Genomic DNA, 23,522 nt, shown 5'->3' on the forward strand with positions numbered 1-23,522 from the left:
TATTCGGTGGCAATTCCAAGTTATAGTTTCATTTGCTTCTATCAGATTTTAGTAGATCATCGCTCTTCTGATCTCACCGCCAATGCGCATTTGATTTATAAAGAAATATTGATGATTTTAGCTTTACACACAAATTTTTACAATTGTGATTGTTAAGTTTTCCACAAGCGATAAGTATCCAACACAAACATATTTTTTTTCTTATCTTAAAGGATATCTTTCCTGGACATATCTCAAGTCTACTTTCTTAATTATCATTTTTAGTGCTTTAAACGTTTACCTGTCGTTGATGTCAACACTCAGTGATTTGTTTCACTCTAAAAACATTTGACATAAGTCTCCATATTGTTTAAAAGGAGAAATAAAGTGATTAAATTAAACCTGCAAAAACACTTAATAATGAAATAAAATATATAAAAATTGACAAAATAAATAACTATATATAAGAATATACAAACTACACATTTTTTATTGTAAATATTGTTTAAAATATTGTATACTTAGTCGTATTTATACATAATTCTAAACAGAGTTTTTTCTTGCAGTGCTCTAAAATTAGTACACATGTTTTCTATCAATCCACATCTAGGACCCTTACAAATTTCCCTTGGTCGCATGGTAATCGATATAGTCAAGTTTTTCTTTATTTATACCTTGGTATTATTTGCATTTGCATGTGGTATGTATCTTTACACCTTAGTTTATGTAATAAAGAGTTTTAAATATAGGGTTAAACCAACTGCTATGGTACTTCTCGGACTTGGAGAAACAAAAATGTTATCACTCGGGAAATGGAGAGCCCGATTTCGAGAACGCAGGAGATTCCTGCACCAAATGGAGACGTTTTGCAAAGTAACTTCCAATTATATATTTATTAAGATTTATTAAACAAAGACAAACACTGAAGTTGCTTAAAAGCAAGAAGCCCACAAATGTGTATAGCTTTCATTTCTTTAACAATTAAAATATTAGGATAATTATTGAAGACAATCTATACAACATTTTTAGCTCATAACTGCAGAGGTAGACTGAAAAGTTCTCGACCTATCAATAAAAGACCACCAAGATTTTCAGATAAGAAGTATTGACATTGACTTCAACATACTTCACCCAGCTTTTCTTCAGCATCAGTATCCCTTCCTGAAAGTTGTAGTCCAACTTCTTCATTGGGTGAGAATCATTTCCAGAAACCAATTTTTTTGCATTTGGGAACAGCCGTCTGAAAGTACCAAATAAGAAGGATAAGAGAACGACCGAGCAAATCGTAACCCAAACCTAGCAATTTTCTCATCGGCTACACATCTTTATGCATGCATAAGTTCATTGTTTTAGCAATTTTGTAAAGAATGTTGGAATAATATTCGTCTGTAACTGGTATATTTTTCTCAAGTTAATCAATTAACAGGGTGCCAAAATATGAAAACGACGATGATAACCAAAATATGATGACCTTTCCGACAGATCCACTTTACTGCACGGAACCGCCTGTTTCCACCCACAGCTCCAATTGCTGTATGATTTTGGCGTCCAGTAGTGAATCCATATCTTCAATTCGTTGTTACAAATCGCCACATAAAATCAGTCTGATCCCTATTAAATCGGTCGAAAAATTGCTCCAAAAATCAATTGATATTAATCTACATTTACCAAATTCCCCGCAGAACTTTCGTATCCCAAATTCGTTAAATTCAGCTAACTGGATAATCTAATAACCTAACTTTTAACTTTTATAAACGTTGGTTATCTAATTTAAAGAAAAACATTAAAGGCGCCAACGGCAATAACTCGTATAAACAAGCCTTTTGAAAGAACACGTTGAAATTTCTCATACGAATTAATGACACATACAACAACCCAGGACACATAAATTGTTCATTGGAATGTCCGTATAAGCTGAGAACTTTTCACCTTACCGTCATAGTTAGAGGTACAAACCATAATATCGAGAAAAAGAATTTAAATGCTCTTTTTTAGTGTGTTTGAGTCATCACAATCATTGTTCTGGGCCAGTTTCGGTATGGTGGATTTGGAAAGCTTCGAACTAACCGGAATAAAGACATATACTCGCTTCTGGGGGCTATTAATGTTTGGTTCTTATTCAGTTATAAACGTGATTGTTTTGTTGAATCTACTTATAGCCATGATGTCAAACTCTTTTGCCATGATTGAAGTGAGTTGTTATTGGTCGAAGAAGTTTTATAATAATAAAGTGATAACATCTATTTTATATATGCAGGAACATTCTGATGTGGAATGGAAATTTGCGAGGACCAAACTATGGATGAGTTACTTTGAGGAATCTGGTACACTACCGCCACCATTTAACATCTTCCCAAAGCCAAAACATATTCTGAAGTTATTCGGTTTAAGGAAAAAAGATAAAATTCGAAAAATGTCTACAAAAGTGAGTAAAAATTGTCTCAATCTTATAATACCAAGAAAAATATTTTACCTATAATTTATTTTTACAATAACTAAGAACTAAGTATATATCTTAGAAAACCCTTCGGTTCTTACTTAGTCTCTATAGTAATAATGTTCATGTTTTAATTAATACTACATTTTTTTTCTAGTAAATACAGTTCACTCTACTTCACTCAAATTTAATTTCTTACCAAACATTTTAATTCATTTTGATTAGATTTAAAATAGGTCGTTTTTGCTTCCACACATATGGTGTTGCAAAAATCAAAGGAATATCTGCTTTAGGTATTTAAAATTTATAATGTTACAACAGATGACCTATCCTAATTCGGGATTGAAAAAGATCTCTAATAACATTTATAATTAGCAAGCGTTTTGTATTCGCATTTTTTATTTTATGCTACTGTATTTTTTTAAATAATTATATGTTTACATATAAATCTGGCCGAAAAGTTATTCCAAATAGATGACTTAAAGTCACATATATCTAGTAATAGTTATTCAATGAAGCCATACTTTATAGTCATTAGTCTATAGTTTATAAAAAAATTTAGATATTAAGTTGACGGTGAGTAAATGAATATTCAGTGAAAAGTTATTGCTCTAAAAAATGGAGATATGAGCAGACCCTTGTTCATTTCGCTGTAAACATTGAAAATGATTGGCTGTAAATTTTTAATTTATCTTCTATATAGCCCGAACCATTTTTCCAATCTTCACTCTAAACCCTTTCTGATCTAAACTCTCTCAATTCAATGGCTTGAGGGTTGTGAAATCACTTGATTCAATTTTTCGCCCAGAAACAAATGATTATCGGACAAAATAATACATCTATCATTAGTTTATTACTATATACTAATGATAATCCGCGAATAAAATTTGTTTGTTAAATAGTCAACTTCTGTTTTTGTTTTATTAGAATATTTAAAATCCCTTAAGCATAAGTACAGATTTGAATTGATTGATTGAATTACAGATTTGATTTTGAAACCCAAAATAAAGCCAAAAATATTGCTCACACTACCTAACGAGGGTCGTAGAGCTTAATCAGTTAATCGGCGATCTAATAGTGTAACTAAAAATAAAACGACCTATTAATTCAAACTTTATGGCTTTTTACGGCTATGGGTTAAGGCCGATGTCACCTTTTCAAAGCCAATCAATTAATACACACCTATAATTATTGGTAAAATAAAACCATAATAATAAACAATCTGCTACAAAATATAATGAAGACAATTATTTACTACCAAACTAGACAAAACAGCTATTTTACTAAAATAATGTTCCATAAATAGCGAAATTCAAAATCTACTCGTATGAATTGAGATCATTTAAAAAATATTAGCAAATGTTTCAATAGCATTATCAAGGCGAACTAGCAGATAATATGCCCTAAAAATGCACCTAAAGAGTATCCAGTATTATTGTCAAACATGATTGATTGCAAATAGTTTATTAAAATGTTATTTAAAAAATATTTAGTCTTCGTAACACAGTGGGTACAATGATAGTGTAGCTAAGTTTGCTACAAAAAAAGCAGATATTTAAATACGAGTGGGGTATGTATGGTATTTGCCTGTAGAAAGTGAGACCCAAGAAATAATCGTTTCACCCATACCTGTAACCTATCTGACTGACATCTTCTGACAATATGATTCTACTCTTATTAGTCAGTAGATTTTACGAATTGTCAAGAATTAATATAATCCACTAATGTAATAACTGGTAATGAGTCCACAAAGTTTCCACGATTGCTATTATCTCTTCATTGGTTGCCTCTTCGTTGGTTTCGTTTGACTTAATAATCGTTAAATAAATTCATTTTTATGTTACATATTCAATTTCTTACATTATAAATAAACAGTGTGACACCTCAACTTTAAGCTGTGAATATACGAATTAGTTGGCAGCACTATATAAAACTTCATTATGTAACCTATATAAGCTATATAACCAACCTGATGACACAATCTTTTATCAAAACAAAATAACATAATGTGCCGGCTTGGTGGCGCAGTGGGTAAGGCGACAGGACGGTCCTCCTACTGTTGCGATTTATTTTATGCTTGTGATTGTAATTGCAAATGTTTTTATAGACGACAGTGGAAAATCCGAAAATAAATGACCATCCCAGTCACACCAGTGACCAGGCTGGATAAGACCGGATATCTTCTGTTAAACAGTAAATCCAGTCCAGATAAACTCTCGTTGATAAAATGGAGACTTTACAATATATTTTAAAAAATATTATGATAAATTATTAATAAATGCGTGGGCAGTTTAGTAAGCGAGTAATTTCTAAATGTCCCGCGGAGTAACATTAAATGCATCACTGCTGTCCTCAACTGACATCTTTTAATATATTACTGTGAGATTTCCAGCAAGCAGCATTATTTCTTGCGTAAAAGACACCAAAGCCAAGGAAGGACTTACTAAATTATATCTTCTACTAAGGGAACTGCACCATCTATTTTAGTGGTTAAAAAGTAGTTTATTTAGTCCCGTTGTAGACGTTCCAGCATAAACGACGCCGAACGTTCAGATTGCCCAAAAGATGTCGTTAAGCTAGAATTCGTTAATCTCGTTAATATCCAATGAATGAGAATCGAGCAATAAAAGTACGTAAGGTAACTGAGGTTGTAAGCATCTGAGCAGGCAAATCAAATATATGAATATTTTAATATGAATGAACTATTCACCCAAAGAGGGCAATACACCACCTTAAAGGAGTGCTTTGCGATTTTCAACCACAATATGAACGAATTTTTCGGTCATTTCAAAACATAAATACGTCACAAAACACCGGAGACCAAGAAACAATTAAAACAGTGGGTTTCTCCGAGTTAACGTGAACAAATTGAGCCATAAAAGAGCAAATTGTCTATGTCAGCTTGTGTATGGCCTCATTTTCCTGGGACCAACCCGGTCTCATTCATATTGATTATCTTGAAAATTACCGGTAAATATTATGCAGAGTTTTGGACATATTTAATATTAATTTAAAGGAAAATGACCCCAGTTGCGAAGAAAAAAGAGATTATTCCATCCAAGCAATGCCACTTTGACAACCACATTCATAAATATAATAGCACATTATCCAGATTTAGCCCACTGTGTCTATTACCTACTTCCAAACCTGAATAAACGGTACAAGATTTGAGTCGAACGAAGAGTGAAACAAAAACATGATTTGAGGGCCTTGAGAAAACCTATTATTTGGAAGGAATAATAAAAGTTAAAAACCACTGATCTAAATGTTTTACTACTATTTTACCCAAAAAAAAAATTTACAGATCATATTTTAAATGATATCTTAAATAATTCTAGAAATCAAGAAAACAAATCTAGTAGTCAATATTAATTGTATCTATATATAATTTTAGAGAAGAAATAGAGAAGAAAAGGAGAGAGATTACAAATATACTGCTGTAATGAGAGCATTAGTATGGAGGTATGTAACGGCGATGCATAAAAAATATGATGAAAGCGAAGTTACTGAGGACGACGTAAATGAAATAAAGAGCGATATATCATCATTCAGATACGAATTATTGGAAGTACTGAACAAAAACGGTATGGATGTATCATCGGCAGAACTAAAAGAAAAAGGTAAATTCACAATCAATTTACTTTTAGTTAGAAATCAAATATTATAAATTTTCAGCTGTACTGGGTAAAAAGATGAAAGTGTGGGAAAGGCGATTGATGAAAGATTTTAAAGTCGAGCCAGTATCATTAGAAGAACCGGAAGACTTTTTTGAAGAGCCTCCAGAGGGAGAAACTTCGTTGGCTAAGTAACATATTTTTCCTAAATTTGTAAGAAGTTTCTACGATATTTCATTTGTTTAGGTTTCGAAGAATTGCTCGAATGGCTGTTCGAAGTAATAATTTACAGAAATGGCATCAGGTAGTCAAAGGTGCCTATATAGCGTAAGTTTGCACGTAAAATTATTATTATTACTAGTTTATTTAATTAAAAAGTTCACTCCAAAATTCTGAATCTGCTACTATTATATTAGTGCATATCTTGATAGTATTTGTGAAAATGCAAATTATTAATATAAACAACAGTTAAACACTTAATCTGACTATTAAATTTGGTAGTATTTCTCTACATAAAATAAGTTTCCATTTAGTTTACACAGACGATAATCATGGCCAAAATAACACACAAATTTATCAGTACAATATTATGAAAATTTAACAGCTCTCTTTTGAAAGTTAGTACTAACTAAAAAAGCGGTATTTGCAATAAAACTAACGCCATCTATATGTTAGGCCTGGGACATTTTAGGCCATATGTTATGAGTAACTCACTTTTTATTAAAGTTAATTTTTTGCTAGAAGTACACTAGCAAAAAAAATTGAAATATAAATATAAATATACATAAATTATCGTTATTAACACTTATATTACACATGTATCTGCTTTACACTGTTGATATCCCAACAACAAAAGAACCAATCCTTGGAACAATTGTCGACGGCAAAAGTATATGTGGCAATCAACAAGATCTAAAAATGGACTAGAGATTGGAAAATATATCTTAATAGTTCCAAATCAGTCCCTGTTCATTTGAAATTGCGGCAAAATGATAAAAACCTAATTATATCATTTGACGAGTGCCCCATTCCTCAAGAACAAACAGATAAATACCGCGGCATCCATTTCGATGGTGGGTTAAATTGGAAACTTCATGTTGGACAAAAAGCTGGTCAGGTCAGACTCAAAATGATATTAAAATCAAATCAAAAAAACAACTATACTGACTGGTCGGAAAAGACTTTCTACTTGCCCTAAAATCAATTGGTTTATCAGTCAATCATACAGCCAAATTGAACCTGTGGGGTGCAAATATGAGGTTGCACTAAAACATCAAACCAACTAGTAATCCAACACTTCTAAAACAAAGCTCTACCATTAATTACCAATAGTTACCACTACGTAACCAACAAAGAACTGTACGATGACCTCAAAATAAAATGGATTTCTAAATCACAGCAACGTGAAAGTAATAAACCTACTTGACAACACGCAGGAAACCAGAATATTGAAGCGAACCAAACCACGCGGACTTTTATCATGTATTAGTGTTATTCTTAACTCTGGCTTGAGTAGTTTAGTTTTATTTTAATTTGAGTAACACATACTGATGTATTAATCTCATACTTGCCTTCCTTCTGGATTAATGTAACTACAACAGAATAGTAATAATAAATTGATTTGTAAATTCAGATGGTAATCATAGTTAATGTAAGGTGTAGTTAATAAAGAAAATTACACTAACAGCCTTTTTGAGAATGGAAGAAATAACGGTAGGCTGTATTACATACGCTGTAGTTTACAAAACGTTACGAATTAATTCCAACAACTAACATTACAATAAGTAAAAATACCATATACTTCTTTATTATAATCTAAATTAAATGACTATTTTCCATTCAGATCCCAAATTGGTAAAGGTCACAGTAGGGATTCAATAAGGAAACAACAAAACTTGCAAAAGGCAATGGAGGAAGCAAGAAAATTGGCATCCCAGAGCCCCAAATTCTCTCGTGCTCCAACGCCCATGATCCTACCTGACTTCTCTGGTGCTGACATTATCGAACTTGTCAAAGGAGATGCTTCGCCTTATGGTAACACTTAAAAGAACCAATTGAATTATTAGACTAAAAATGTAGAAATATAATAATCAATTTATTAATATATATACTGATTAATGACAATCGCATATTTATGATCTATCCCTGATATATAATATTACATAGATTACCACACACACTCATGTTCATTATAAACCAGATGATCCGGCATTTTTTCTACAACAATAACAATAGCCACATTGTTAGTGAATTAATTCTGCTCACGTGCTCACCAGTAGGTGTTTTGTCAGGCCTGATGACGATATGGCTGTCAGATGGCATCCGATCCGGTTTCATTCTGAACAATTTGACTAAATCGTTGTCTCTATCGTTGTTCTAATGATGGAAAATAGTTCACCTCACTGTTAGATTGTGACCAAACACTTATTTATCAATTTCCGCATGTGGATTGCCCATAGAATAAATTTGTAAGAATTGGTGATCTGAACCTGGTAATGATCACATACACAGCTGATCACAGCGCTCCTAGTAGGTGATCAATTTGTCCTTCTATACGCAATTGTTTTTTACAAGATTTTTTTAACGAATTTGTAATACAAATGTGTTACCAAAAAATGTATGGTATAGTTCCTGTAAAGAAGGTACAATTTCCGTTGCACCAAACAGCGTCTTTTGAAAACAACTTTTATAATTTTGAATGTTCGCCAAAAGGTGGTTAGAATAATTTCGCATCCCAGAACCTAAGGAGCGTAATGGATCTGGTGGTATGACCAATTGTTGCAATTTCACTATTTCACCGGCAAATATAACCAGTGTATTCATTGCTTTATTTCAATTCCTTACAACATTGACAAACGGTCAATAAATCAATTTCCAGATTGTAGTGGAATGCTGCTCGTTCCTGAATCCCAGAAGATATTGAAATTGAGCTATATAAGACTTCTGTGGAATCGCTCAATTTCATTGTGTCGTGCTCGCTGCTGTTTTGTTTGTTTGCATACTCATTGTATTCTAAGCATATCCACTTCATCTTCAGTGCATCTCCAGTATTCAGAATTTTTGGTAACAAAATAAATTTCCGAATGCACCCTTAAATATTCGACAATCAACAACAATGTCGATGCTTTGTACAGTGAAACTATTGATGACAGTTGATATGGAAAAACAATTTTGTTATTTTTACTATTTCTCTAACGATTAATCCATATTTTCTCATCATATAGACTTTTCCTATAAACTTCCACAAATACTGCAAAATCAAAATTAGCAAAATTGGTCCAGCTCTTCTCAAGTTTTTGCAAGACTAACAAACTACCATAGAATAAGTAGCCTCTCGCCACCTATGGTTAAGCAAACTTTGAATTTTATCAGACTATAATAGGTTTTGAGAATTTTTTGTAACTTAGAGCCAATATAGAGAAATATTTGTACCAAATTTTGTCAATACCATTGCTAATTGTATATACACCGTTAGAACGGAGACTGTGCATTCGATTTGGTCGATACATCGTATTTTATCCTTGAAAATTCTCCCTCCTGTTCTTCGTAGAAGTATACAAGAAGAACGGACATTCGCTGAAACAGATAGGTACAGAAAAAAATACCTATGTATATATACCTAAATACCCAAGGCAAACGTCATCCAAGGTTACGTTTGTCTGGTTATTGTCACAATAGAATATCTTAAATTAAATTCACATGCTTCGTCTGGTTCTTAACGTATCAACGTAATATCAACATCTCCAGCTGCTTAATAAAAGCGAAAACCTGAAAGTTATTTCCGCGCTACATGCGTTTTATCCTGTCCTAGAAAGGTATTCGTTTTATACCTAATAATAAGTCGCTTTAACTGTTATCTAAATGTGTTCTTTATGTGTTCATAAATTAAACATTCCTGCTTCAATGTGAAGCCTTTTCTATTACGACAGAAATTTCACTAAATTGGTTATTACCCCGTAGTCAGTCCACTTTTCACCAGCCCCCTGGTCCCCATTGCTGGGCATGGATGTACCCCGAACGCAGTAACATGTATTCCTTGACCAATATATCCAATATGACCAATATATTTCCAATCATATTCTTGTCTATGTGAATATTGCCGTGGTTTCCCACTTCTAATCACTGTTTTTGATTGGGACCATCCTTAGCGGACCAACCACATATGTTTTTTATTTACCACACGCCTTTTTCCTCCCAATTATAAGAGAAAAATTAGAAAAGTTAAAAACTACTTTATTTGAAATAAACTTAAATTACAAAGAATTAACGGATATAATAAACTGGTTAATAGCGAATCTTCACACTATCACTATCAACTATGCGCTTCCTTGACCAGGTATCTAAATATTCTTAAAGACTTGTGGTAAGTTAGACGAATATATCACATCATTGCTCTTACTCATTGCTCCTCCCTCGGGTACCTTGTACTAATAGTGTTTAGCTCTCAGAATCCGATTAGTAATTATTTCTAGAAAGGAAAGTGTTACGAATCAATTATGATTCGAAACGGGACGGAATTAATAACACCACTTATGGCTTTGGAACAAGAGAGAAACTTTATTCATATCGCCTTCTACTAGTTATTCCTCTTCTTTCCTACATACCACGAATTGACCATCTCAATTGTAATGCATCTAACAACTAACCTAATTAACATTATAAACAAAGATTATAACAAAATTACATTTGAATTGCTAGAACAAAAGTATTACATTCTACATATAGATTTATCCGAACTTAGAACTCTTCTATTTCTACATAATGAAAATTTAATTGAATAAGTCTACACAATTATCCAAATTTAACAAACCTAATGAACAATTGACTTTTTCTTTAGGCATAATTCTCTCTTTGAATATTCTTAAAAACTTGTTCACTCACACACTTTTATTACCAATTATTTAGTTTGTTCTGGGGTTGCCAAATCAACATATATGTATTTGCCTTCGAATGAATTTATTCCATGCCACTGGGTTGTATTTATGAAATCATATGAATCTATTAAAACGTTTTCTAGTTGGTCACCACCCCAGTCGGCATCTCTTACTCCTTGAAGTCCACTATGGCCTTACATTAGTCCATGGTCTTTTTGGTACCTTTTGGGTATTCTATCCTTTTTCCAGTTTTCCATTGGTTTATTAAATGTTTATATATGATCTCGTAACTAACGAAAAGTATATAAGATTGCATTTTAATCTTCCATACAGTACATTTTAAATTATTTCTCCACTTATGCTGATGTTCAAATTAATTTCAATCGGTATTGCTATCTTCCATGTTTTCTCGAGCAGTCATTAAATTATGAAACGTTAAAGACTCTCTTCTTTCTTCTGTCTTTTCTATTTCCACTAACAGAAAGCATTATACTTCTGTTATACTTCATACTTTCCATTAAGTCTGTTGTTTGGTCTTCGTGTCCTTTTACTAATGCATCGACCAAATAATTACTACCTTTTTGTTAAGAAGCAATAGTCATAATACAATCTCTCAAATCGTAACTTGTTCGTCACTTCATTGAATCTTATGTGTCAACATTTTGGTGAGTTTCTCACATACAGCTTAGACCAAACAATGCTTGATTTAATTGTTGATATATTGTTTCAGTAATTAAACCCTGTGATTTCCTGACATAGATATCTTTATCTATTATTCCATTAAAAAATATGATTCGAACGTCAATTTGGTTTATCTTCCAATTGTGTTAAATATATATATATATATATATATTGATATTGGTTGTCGAATGGATATAATCAGTTGGTATTGATTTATAGATCTACCAGGATGTTACGCCATTCATTTATCAGTTTCAATTACGTACTTGTTTTTAGAGAACTGTAAATACTCCTATCCAAAGGTTGTAATAAAATGATGTTATGCAAGGTAGTTTGTAGGCTTGTAGCTTGAATAATTATCGATTATCAACAGTTGCTGAAGTCCCAGTCTTTTGCAGAAAAGTGAATCCTCAAAAAACAAAAACAATCTCTCTCACTAAGATGGAATATTCATAGACATACAGTCTTGTACATATGATGGAATCAGCAATGCATTATGAGCTGCTAAAACTCAATGTAAAATGATGTAAAGTATATAAAGTGGCCAGAATACATGCAAGCACCTAACACATTGGCTCAAGATCGATGATTATTTATTTTTTGTATATAATTATGTATATTTAAAATATCACATCATGTTTCATTTTTTATATATAGCTTACTTTTAACTTTTGTTGAAAATTCTTTTGCTAATATTTTCATTGATAATCATAAGATTTCTCTCTAATCTTGCTATAGAGGAAAGATCTCTGGAGAAAAGTTTCGCTACGTCCAATATATAGACTCATTGACTAAAAAAATTAAAATTAAATATTTTTTAATTTCTAAAAAAAAGTTATTAAATAAAATTCAATAATAATATGGAAATATTGATATTGCCTTGACTATAAAATTAATTTCATCTTTTAGACCGACAACCGAATTTTTCATAAGTGAATGCAAACAAATTTTCCAAAGTTTTACCAAATAACCTGGCCTATATACTACGATACAACATAAAATTTTGTTTGTTCATACAGGAACATTTGGAACTGAATATATAGAGTCAGTTTGCAATTTATCAACTCCTGATTATACCACCCTCTTAGTAAGTAAATTATCTAAGCGCCCTCGTCCTCTTCACAATTTCCTAAAGGAGAATGAGATTAAAAAATGAACTTATGATGAGCGCTTTAAATGATAATAAATATGTTTATTGAGGGGTTGATAAGATTCCTGAATCCATGAGCTCTAATAATGTATCAATATTATCAATTTATATTATACTACCGAGGTAATCAATAAACTGAATGTTCATAAATAGTAATGAACTAATGGCTAATAATTAAAGCATTAAACCGTTTAAAAAAGTAAACGCACTCCTCCCTACGTAAGGGAGGAGCCGTAAGGGAGGGGCTAGAAATTGGGCCAGAGACAAATAAACAACAAACGCATCATACAAAACCAAATGAACTAATCAAATGCTTTCGCGACTCTTAGCATACCATCAAAACAAGTACTAAGTTCAGAGTAAACTTCTAGATATTGGACATCCCGAAACATTCCTCTAAAATGGCCTATAAAGTTAAATATATATTTTATCTGTATTTATATTCAAATGATACATTATTATCAATTTACAATAATATTTACAGAGAGCTTTAACGGAAAACCTACTTGGACTCCTGGATCAAATCGCAAGCCGAAATATCAAGCTCTGACACCTTCAATCTACGTTATATCTCCTAAATCGCCATTTCTGAGTCCATCATCTTCAGTAACTGAAATACAAAAAGAGTCGAATGTAATACCGTTAGAAAAGAAATATAGCCAGAATTATATCGTTTCCCAGGAAGTGCATCAGGAACTGTGGAGAAAAATCAGTCAAACGACAGAACAAGATCAAATTGCTATAAATATAAGTAATGCAATAAAGTGTTAACGTTCTTAAAGCATGACAGATTAATTATATTTTAGGTGATGGTAGACTGGATAGGGAAATACAACCTAATCATGCAGACCTTGAAATTCAGAACCAACTAACAGAAATTACTAAAGATGATTTGATATCAATAAAAAGTATACCTAATAATATCTCTGATAATAAGCTCTCGAGCTACCTTGATAATGAAAAAAAAAGTGTTGATCAAGAGCGTGAAATTAAAGAATTTAATAAAGAACAACTTAATAAAAATATTACATGCCCACACACTTCACAATATTACATATCATCTCCAACATCACAATCTCTATCTCCACTAGCTTACTCTGAAACAGACCAAGCAGACCTTAAGAAAAGTCACGAGCAACTAGGATGGCTCTAAATGAATCAAACATGAAATTTGAATTAATGGGAACTAAAAATATACCAAAAAAATATATTTTTAGATAACTGTGCTTGTAAATCGTTTTCCAATAGAAACGCACATATAGCAACAATATTAAATAAAGACATAAACAAACAAAAAGTACAATAGAATAATCAAATTTAGGAATTGAAATTTTGTGACATTTAAACGATATACAGGCAACCCAAAATCTAGCTATTACTTTATGCATTTCAATTATTTTATATTAGTTTTAAGACACCTAGAATAAATATATAAATGAAACTTGTATTAAATACAATTGTTATTATATATTACACTGAATAAAATTACCTTAAATTTTTTTTATTCCTTTACAATATTTATTACTAATTTATTAGTATTCCATTACGCAACCTAATATACGAAAAGGGCAAATACAAATTAATAATTATTCAGGAGAATATATTAATATATACAATATGAAATTACAATATTTAACACAGTTATAGCGGCCATATACTTTGGCACAACAAATCGGGAGACTAGAATTAAAATATATGTATATATATATATATTTAACAACTGTTAAAGGAATAAACATAAAATAATAATACTATATTAAAATTAAAACTATTTTGCAGTAATAGCATTACAGATTTTATGTTAAATGTCATATAGTTAAATACATTGAGACAAGTTATTAAGCTGATTAATACTATAGAGTGAAAATTAGTTATTAATCAGCCATTTGTAATAACGAATTTATTGTACCATCTTTGTTGCCCCTATTTGCTTCATAAACAGTTTTAATAACTTCTTTTTCGATGTTTGGAAACATTTCTTGGATCTATAATAATATTAAGAAAATAATAACAATTATTTCTGAAAGAATGATTTAGATTAATACCTGTTTTAAATCATTTTCATTAAGAACAGGTATCGCTTCCAAAGTTTCTCCAGCACCACATTCAGGAGGAGCCCTGTATACATTTAATGGCTTAACACCACCGCCATCTGCTCTTGGTACAATCATAACTGGATGCTGTGGTAGATAGGCATAAGGAGCAGTGGGCTAAAATAAACAACTACACATTATAAATGAACCATTGATGCAATAAAAAAAGTTGAATGACTTACATTATAACTTAACACCAAATTAATCATGCCCTCTAAACCATCCCCTTGTTTACCACTTAATGTATACCAGTCCTCATGAGTTTCACCAGCAAAAACTTTTGGAGGTATTGTAATCTGAGTCCATGCTATTAATTCATCTGTTGTAAAATTTCTTTCATCAAAAATTTCTATGGTCATTGTGTGGATTCCTTGGGGCACCAAACTATAAATAAGTTAAAGATATGTTTGAAATGTAACATATATTTTGTTACCAGTGGATCACTTTATTCCATCTAGGATTCTTCCCACCATTGGGATCAGTTGATGTTTCATATGTAACATGTCCAACTCTAATCCTACAATAAGGATCCATCCTTGTCATCCCATAGTTCTTAGCTAATTTTGCTTGGGCAATAGTAATACTGAGACGCCCTACTGCATTCTGTACCTGAGCAACCCCTGTTTAATGGAATTTTAACTAAACATATTTTCATTATTAAGATTCAAGAATTTACCGCTATACTGCTGCTGAAGAGCAATAGCAGTTTGACGATCTGCAGCTTCTTGTTGTTCTTGAGGTGATATATTAAAACGTAAAAAATCATCCGGCAACGGCCCTAGTAAAACCTATTTAAAGTTTGAGATCAGAAACAACAACTGACATCAAAAATAAACATTTTTACTAACCCTATTACGACGCTCTCGAATTTTATCAGATACTGCAGATGCCATTTCTTTGTCCTACACTATAAACAATTTTAAAGAAAACCACTTAAACATTAACGTTATACGTTCTTCCTATGATTCTAAACATCTGGATAACGTCATAAGTCATAATAAATAATAATTCTACTTCTTTATAAAATTCTTAAAATTACCAACAATCAACAACTACAATACTTTAATAAAATAATACTTACTATATTTCATAGATATTTATTAAATTTACCTTAGTTAATAAATAGCAAATTCCAGAAATAGAGATGAGAGAAAAAATTTCAGCTATCGATATTATTTTAATATCACTGTTAATGTTATCCAATCTATCGACATTTTTGTTAACTAATATTTTTGATATTCTTTCAACAACTTTTTAAAAAACCTTTGGCATGTTTAGAAAAACCTATAAAATAAAAAAATTGGAGCTTGGTTTTAATTGGTTACTTAAAATATCTCCTTTTTAAATGTACTTTTGACTTTATAAAGATTATCGATATTTTTCCTGGTCGTTACAAAAAAATAGGGATTATTTTATTCTGCGTTATAAGGGTGTAAGCTACCAAGCCACCAATATATCGATATATAAAAAAATATCGATAGATAGTTTTCGATATTATTTCGAAAATACCGATATTTTACAAAAAATATATCAATATTTCTAAGAAAAAATACAAATATTGATTTATTGGCCCTAAAAGCTGTCGATACTTTCTTAATATTTCAGAAAGTAGTCATATTTTTCATTAAAATTTGCAATTAATTACCAAAATACCCTAAACACTTAAAATTAAGTACCAACTTTAAAGATTTATTAAAAATTATATTTAGTTTCTTTTTGAGGGCATATCAAAAAATATCGATATATCGATATTTTTTAGCGATGTTAAGGACCATATTAGGAGTTTCGGCAACCAGGAAATATATCGATATTTGGCGGCCAACACCCCTAATCAGTAATGCAGAAAAAATTTGCAGATATCGATATTTTCTGAAGAAAAATATCGATTTCTTTGACAACATTTTTTTGCCTAATATATCGATATATCCATATTTTTTAACCGATATTTTTCGTCATTTTTTCAGAATAAATCAAATATATTTTTAATAATGCTTTAAAATCGGGAATTAATTTTATTTAATATATATTTGGCTATATAGATATTTAAAAAAATTTCGATATATCATTTTCGATATTTTTAAAAAATATAAGGAAATATAGATATATCGGAGAAAAAAAATATATCGATACCTTTAAGAAAAAATAAAAATTGTAAAATAGTCTCAAAAATATATATTATTTCTAAATCTCTAAAAAGTAGTGATATTTTTGATAAACCTTCACAATTAAGTAACAATTTTAAAGGTTTATTAAAAATATTTAATTTATTCTGAAAAAATATCGAAAATATTTCATAATTTTGGCTAAAAAAATATCGATATATCGATATGCCTGATATATCAATATATCGATATTTTTTTAAAAAATCTGCCAAAAATTCGGATAATTTTTTAGAAAAATCGTTATAACGTTATATCGAAAATTTTTCTGCATCCCTACCCTCGCCTATATTATTTATACAACATTCCTAATGAGAAATAAATATAGGATAATGGAAATATAAAAAGAAGAATTTGACGCATATCTAAAAAATATTCAAAAAAGAATAAATTTTGTAATGCATAGCTTACACCACAACATATAAAGGGTATTTTCTATGGGTATCGTCAATATTTTACGACTTACTCTGTGATTGCTTATTTTCAAAATATATAGAAAAATTATATAGTTCTCATTGTTTCGTAATGTTTACTTCTAATATTCTTCTTGTTGAATACACATACTATATAGTTTAGTTTACCTCACTCTCGGTTGTTGTCTGGTTTCATTTTTTCAAAATACTAAAATAGAATTTTGGAATATCTGTAATAATTACAAAAATGGTTGTATGTTCACCTGATCATGGTCTTCAAGCTGATGTTGTTTTTTTAATTGAAGCAACTGCTGCTAATGGGGCATACATAAACGATATAAAGTCCCATTATATCATACCCACAATAGAGTAAGTAATTAGTTAATTTGTATGTTATTATTATTATTACTGTTTTCTATTTCAGGTTTTTTAATCAAGGGTCTATAGATGAAAGTAATTACATTTCTGAAAATTCAAATTCTTTTTATGGTATTGTTACATATCAAGCAGCTGATTGTTTGCCATATTTAAGTAGTGATACTTTTGGTCCTTTTACAAGCCCAAGTAAAGTATTATCTGCTATAGAAAGATTGGAGTGGGTATATCAAATTTCAACATTATAATAAATCTAAATAATATATTTCCAGGTTAATTGGTGGAAAAGGAGAATCACATGCTAACATTGCAGAAGGTTTGGCAACTGCTATTTGTTGTTTTGAGGAATTACAACAAAAGCGTGATCCAAATATTATTACACAAAAACATTGCATATTAATCTGCAATTCTCCACCATATTTATTACCTGTATTTGAATGTCAACAGTATGCAGGAAAAAATGCTGAACAGTTAGCTGTTATATTACAAGAGGTAACATAACAAATTTTCCATAACTTTTATAAAAATGTTCTACCTTAATTAGTGATATATCAAGTATTTAATTTATTATTTTTTAGAAAAATATTAGTTTATCTATAATATCTCCAAGGAAGATTCCTCCTTTATATAAGCTTTTTGAAAAAGGAGGTGGGGATTTAATTTCATCACAAACTAAAAACTATGCTAAGGATCCCAGACACTTAGTATTATTGAAAGGTTATAGGTAAATCAATAATTACTTTAAACTATTATTACAGATTTAAATAACTTGTAATATTATGTAGCCTGAAGGAGAGGCCTGTAAGTCCATCCCCTGGTGCTGTAACCAATCAACCACAGTTGACATCCACCTCTCTTCCGATTACTTCAATGCCAAGCCCACTAACAGGAAATGATAGTCCAATACATAATTCCCAAATTGGCACACCTCAAAATCCAAACATGATTGGAAATAACTCTCCAACTGTAGGTCAAAGTAATATGGGTCAAAGCCCTGTTTACCGTTCACCCAATCCTCAAGGTAAAAAAAAGCATTCTAAGATATTAAATCACTATTTTATGATGTTTATTAGGTCGCATCATGCAATCAAATCAAATGGGACCAATTGGTATGCAAGGTATGCCAGCTCCACCTGGTTATCTTGCTGCTACAGGTATTTGTTTATAATATATGGATGTAGATTTAAATTAAAAGTAATTTAACTTATTCAGGTAATAGACCCAGTTGGTCTATGGCTCCACCTACCCAACAACCTCGAGCATACATGGCTCCCAACCAACAAGTGAACACTACTACTGGAGGAAGTGCCCTCATAGCTCAACTAAATCAACCACCATCAATATCTGGAAGCAATGTTAATGTGAATCAGTTTGCCCAAAGTATTATTTCTACCACAAATGTATTTTTTCATATATGAATTGTGTTTATTTATAGTAAATGTCAATACGAACTCGCCTATCAACAAAATAAATATGGGCCAGCAACCAAATGTGCAAACATCTATGGCACAAAATCCAAATATACAAACCTCTATGCAAACTTCGATGCCGCAAGTTTCACAACCTAATCCAGTTGTTACTTCACAAGCACAGGTAAAAATCTGTTCAGCATCTTAAAGATTCAAGTAATTAACTTTTTAACTCCCATGTAATTATTTAACAGAATAGCCAACAACCAACCCAACAAATGAGCGGTAGGGAGCGCCATACTATATGGCAAGGTGTTCTTGAATGGATAGAAAAGCCCAAAAACCCCACCGATCAACAAAAAGTTACTCGTCAAGTACCATGTCAAGTGTCAGCAAATTCAAAAGATGGTGAACCAGAAATGTAATAATTATACTCTTGGGCATAATCATAAGTAATAAATATATTATTTGTTGTTCAGGAAAGCTGATGGGTGGCCACAGAAACTTTTAATGCAACTCATGCCAAAACAGCTGATAGGAAATATTGGTGGTTCATATCTAAAGAATTCAAAATCTGTACTGTTTCATCCCACACAGTGTGAAGCACTGGAATCATTAACAAGAGTTATGAATTCAGGATTTGTAAGTATCATATAATTAACATAAATTTAATTTGTTAATTAATGATCTAATAATTAGTAAAATATGTTTATTGGTTTAAGGCAGGATGTGTTCACTTCACCAGTACTCCAACACACTCACCAGCATGTGATATAAAAGTACTTATACTTCTGTATACTGCTGATAAACGAGCATATCTCGGGTTTATACCTAATGATCAAGCAGCTTTTGTTGATCGCCTGAGAAAAGTAATAACACAACAAAAAACACACACACAAATGCGTCAGGTATTGCTTATAAGAAAATTAGACAAAAAAAATACAATTCAAACAAAAAACAAATTATAGGGTGGTAATGGACAGCCAATGAATCCACAAGCTGCTGGACAATTGCCCATGAGCAATGCTCAACAAATGGGTGGCGCAAACCCTGTGACCTCCCAGAATGCCCAACAAGGTCTAATGATATCTCAAACAAACACTTTATCTATGGGAGGTGGACAAATAAATCAAAATGTTTCAGTAACAGGTAAATATTATATTTAAATATAAAAGTATGGTGTTATGTTGTTGTCAGGACAACCTGGGTCTTCTTTAGGCCAACCTGGCGGTAGCATGGGTCAAACTCTAGGACAGCCTGGTATAAGCCAACCTGGTACAGCAATTGGACAAGGAGGTGGTGGTATTGGGCAACCAGGTGGCAATATTGGGCAACCTGGTGGACCTAACATTGGAGGCATTATGGGTCAAAATGTCGGGCAAGCTAGTAAGTACGAAAATGTTATAATGAAAATTATTCTGTATCATAATATATTGAAGGTTCTAATCAAGGGAACATGCAAGCAGGTATGATGGGCCAACAAGTGCAGGGAGGACCTTTCGAAAATCAGCTTCAAGCAGAGAGACAACAAAATTTGGAAAAAATCAATAAATTAAAACAGACACTAGAGGCTGCCCAACAACAGGAACAACAGTATAAGAGTCAATTAGAACGAATTAGTCACATGAAAACTTCACAATTGCAGGATGCATTACAAGCTGCTCAACGTACTGAAATGCAATTTAAAATAATGGAGGTAACAATATTGCATATAATAATTACTTTATCTGTAGGTAAATGTGTTTATTACAGCAAAGAATGAGTGGACAAGCTAATCAACAAGTTCCCCAACCAAACAACCCTCAGCAACAAAGAATAATGAGGCCAGTGATGAGCAGTAATCCTGGTCTTCGCCATTTACTGCAACAGGTAAGCTTACTTAAAACTGCTCATTTTTAAAGATTTATATCTGTGATATTTTTAAGCAACCGCAGTATAGGCCACAACTCATTAACATGCAACAAATGGGTGGTAATAATGGCCGAGCACAAATGAACCAAAACCAAATGGGTAATGTTCAAGGAGGACAACCCAATCAATTTGATGATGTGCCCACTTTTGATTTTAATGAACTAAATAAGTTTTAAAAATGTATGCAAAAATAAGTTTTACCTGTACATTTTGCTTTAGCTTTTAATAACCAAAATGATTATGAAAATGTTTTATATTATAAATAACAAAAAAATTGCGTAATTTTATGTAGAATAACATTTCTTATCTCTTTTTTTTAAACAACTCAACCATTATGTCTTTATATATTACAACGATCAAATGCCCGATTATAATATGATGAAACACCGCTAATTATATATAACTATGGACTGCGCATTCGAAGAAACGGCGCTTTTCTATTGCCGTTCAACAAGTCGCCACTTCTTTCCATAGAGTGAAATAGTTTTAAAGTAAATTAAAAGATTATTATCATTAAACTATGTTACAGAATCTTATTCTTAGGAATAGTCTTAATATAATAATACTTTTGAATTATAATTAAATTTTAATAAATTTCAGTAGTCACTAGAACTTCAAACTAATTAGCGATTAAACCACAAACTGTCTTTTTTGAACATATTACTCCTTCATTCGTTGTTAAATCACCATCGATCGATACTGCCCCTCCAATCCTAATTTCTAACAAGAACGTTACGAGATTACGCTAACATTTATTGCCTTTTAAACTACAAGTGAACATGCTAAATTTATCAAGTAGATAACGATGTGGCACTCGTATGACGTAACATATATAAATGAGAGGCAAAAAAACACTACATTTTAGTCATAGATTTTAGTTGTCAAAATATTTTTTTATGTAACATGAGTCAAAACTACGAAGTAATTGAAGCATTAGCATTATTGGAGGATCTTAGTGCCAAATCTTCTGAAAGCGGTTTAAGTGAAGATACATGTCAAGCATTATTTGGTGGACCTTGTCCGGAATTATTACAAAAGAAAAATAATACTCAAAATCAATCTAAAGAAAACAGTAATAAGTCAAATGAAAATGTTATAAGAAAAAATCATTCTGAATCGAATGAAGCTCGTTCTAGTGAAAGAAGTGAAAAACCTAGTGATAACGATGAAAACTACATTAAAGAAAACAATACTAGTACAATTATAAGTGACTTAAAGCAACAGAGCTTAAATAGCGACGTAAAAGAAAAATACAGTGACAAATTGAACAAAAGTAAATCTCTTAATATTGATACAATATTGAGTGATCCAAGTAAAAATCATATGAAATCTTTAAGTGATACCGATAATACATTAAACACGTTAAATCAAAAAAAAATTCATCAAGATAATAAAGGAAATGAATTAATTAAAGATAATAACATTGATATTACCGATCCATTAAAGGAGAATTTTAACGAAAATAATACAATAAAAAATAATATACCTTTGAATAAGGCCAGTTTGAATTCAGTAACCAAACCAATGAACAACTATCATAAAAAAAGTTCTTTAAATGATGATTTTATCAAAGAAAATGGAGAAAGTAAAAATATGGATGTGATAAGTTTTATCAACATATCAAAAGAACATAGTTTTCACAAAGACGAAGGAAAAGACATTTTACAAGAAACACATAAAACGGAACTATTTCAATATGTTGTTAATAATCACAAAAATAACTTGGTGAATGACAAATATATATTAAGCGATGAATCCCCCGTTCGTATCGAAAAAACATTAACGATTGCAAATAACGAAAATATAAATACATTACCACCTAAAAGGTCTATAGGTTCTGGTGACTATACTTTGCCTTTAAATAAAACCCAACAAACAAGTACCGCTAATATTTTAATTAATGGTAACTTAACAAAATCTCCAACCACAATACTTTCTTCAGGAACAAATTTTACTTCAAGTTCCGGATCTGAGGGAACTTATGAAGACTCTGAAAAAAACAGTACTTACCATTGTTCTTGTCGAGGGAAGGGGTCTCTGTGTTGTAGATCACAAAAGCCTGTGGTGAATATAAAATGTCTCCCTAACATTAACACTATACATCACTCTGAAAAAATGTTTACAATTAAATATTTTCCACCAAATCAACTCTCAAAAAGTAAAAAAAAAATTAATAAAACTATCCAAACTTCAAAAATTATATTAGATAAACGTATCATTTATAGAGAAATTGAATACCCTAATCTACCTAAAACAACTGGTCAAGGTAGAAATGATAAAAATAATGACATTAAAGATTACACAGATAAGGAAACGTTCAATTATAGAGGCCATAAAGTTCCTTTAAGATTTCCAGAGTCGTTTAGCAATAGCGTTTCGCCTGTTGTCTCGTCATCGTCAACTGATGATCAAGAATTATTTAGACAA

At 31.2% G+C, this 23,522-nt stretch overlaps 3 protein-coding genes across 10 annotated transcripts in view; 2 read left to right on the forward strand and 1 right to left on the reverse strand.

Annotated features, from left to right (window-relative positions):
- trpl (transient receptor potential-like) overlaps nt 1–14,027 on the forward strand; it is a 57,147-nt gene extending 43,120 nt beyond the window's left edge. For both annotated transcript variants that reach the window (XM_076399233.1, XM_076399232.1), the window contains exons 10-19: nt 546–679; nt 729–852; nt 1,975–2,170; nt 2,237–2,404; nt 5,811–6,036; nt 6,092–6,221; nt 6,277–6,357; nt 7,874–8,064; nt 13,220–13,486; nt 13,542–14,027. In XM_076399233.1, the coding sequence (XP_076255348.1) occupies nt 546–679; nt 729–852; nt 1,975–2,170; nt 2,237–2,404; nt 5,811–6,036; nt 6,092–6,221; nt 6,277–6,357; nt 7,874–8,064; nt 13,220–13,486; nt 13,542–13,888 (1,864 nt within the window). In that variant the 3' untranslated portion in view covers nt 13,889–14,027. The remainder of the gene's footprint in view (nt 1–545; nt 680–728; nt 853–1,974; nt 2,171–2,236; nt 2,405–5,810; nt 6,037–6,091; nt 6,222–6,276; nt 6,358–7,873; nt 8,065–13,219; nt 13,487–13,541) is intronic.
- A 291-nt stretch (nt 14,028–14,318) lies between these two features.
- On the reverse strand, nt 14,319–23,121 carry LOC143193209 (toll-interacting protein). 4 transcript variants are annotated; one of them, XM_076399255.1, is made up of 7 exons: nt 23,106–23,121; nt 15,677–15,735; nt 15,505–15,616; nt 15,262–15,448; nt 15,011–15,212; nt 14,781–14,945; nt 14,319–14,720 (listed from the first exon to the last, which is right to left on the reverse strand). In XM_076399255.1, the coding sequence occupies exons 2-7, from the start codon at nt 15,719–15,721 to the stop codon at nt 14,610–14,612; spliced, it is 822 nt and encodes a 273-aa protein (XP_076255370.1). In that variant the 5' UTR covers nt 15,722–15,735; nt 23,106–23,121; the 3' UTR covers nt 14,319–14,609. The 4 variants fall into 4 exon arrangements, with proteins under 4 accessions (XP_076255370.1, XP_076255368.1, XP_076255369.1 ...); XM_076399253.1 differs by lacking the exon at nt 23,106–23,121 and adding an exon at nt 15,939–16,056; XM_076399254.1 differs by lacking the exon at nt 23,106–23,121 and adding an exon at nt 15,910–15,944.
- LOC143193201 (mediator of RNA polymerase II transcription subunit 25) lies at nt 17,319–21,394 on the forward strand. 4 transcript variants are annotated; one of them, XM_076399236.1, is made up of 16 exons: nt 17,319–17,769; nt 17,825–17,995; nt 18,048–18,267; nt 18,354–18,499; nt 18,561–18,796; nt 18,849–18,929; nt 18,988–19,155; nt 19,211–19,368; nt 19,439–19,605; nt 19,664–19,826; nt 19,907–20,092; nt 20,153–20,333; nt 20,382–20,570; nt 20,624–20,880; nt 20,937–21,053; nt 21,110–21,394. In XM_076399236.1, exons 1-16 carry the CDS (start codon nt 17,648–17,650, stop codon nt 21,269–21,271), a joined length of 2,724 nt encoding a protein of 907 aa, XP_076255351.1. In that variant the 5' UTR covers nt 17,319–17,647; the 3' UTR covers nt 21,272–21,394. The 4 variants fall into 4 exon arrangements, with proteins under 4 accessions (XP_076255351.1, XP_076255353.1, XP_076255352.1 ...); XM_076399238.1 differs by having other exon boundaries at nt 20,651–20,880; XM_076399237.1 differs by having other exon boundaries at nt 20,403–20,570.
- Nucleotides 23,122–23,522: the final 401 nt, after the last annotated feature.

Source organism: Rhynchophorus ferrugineus, unplaced genomic scaffold (genome assembly GCF_030347505.1).
Source record: "Rhynchophorus ferrugineus isolate W39M unplaced genomic scaffold, kcgeb_rfMv2 rfM3, whole genome shotgun sequence".
Classification (NCBI taxonomy): Eukaryota; Metazoa; Arthropoda; class Insecta; order Coleoptera; family Curculionidae; genus Rhynchophorus; species Rhynchophorus ferrugineus.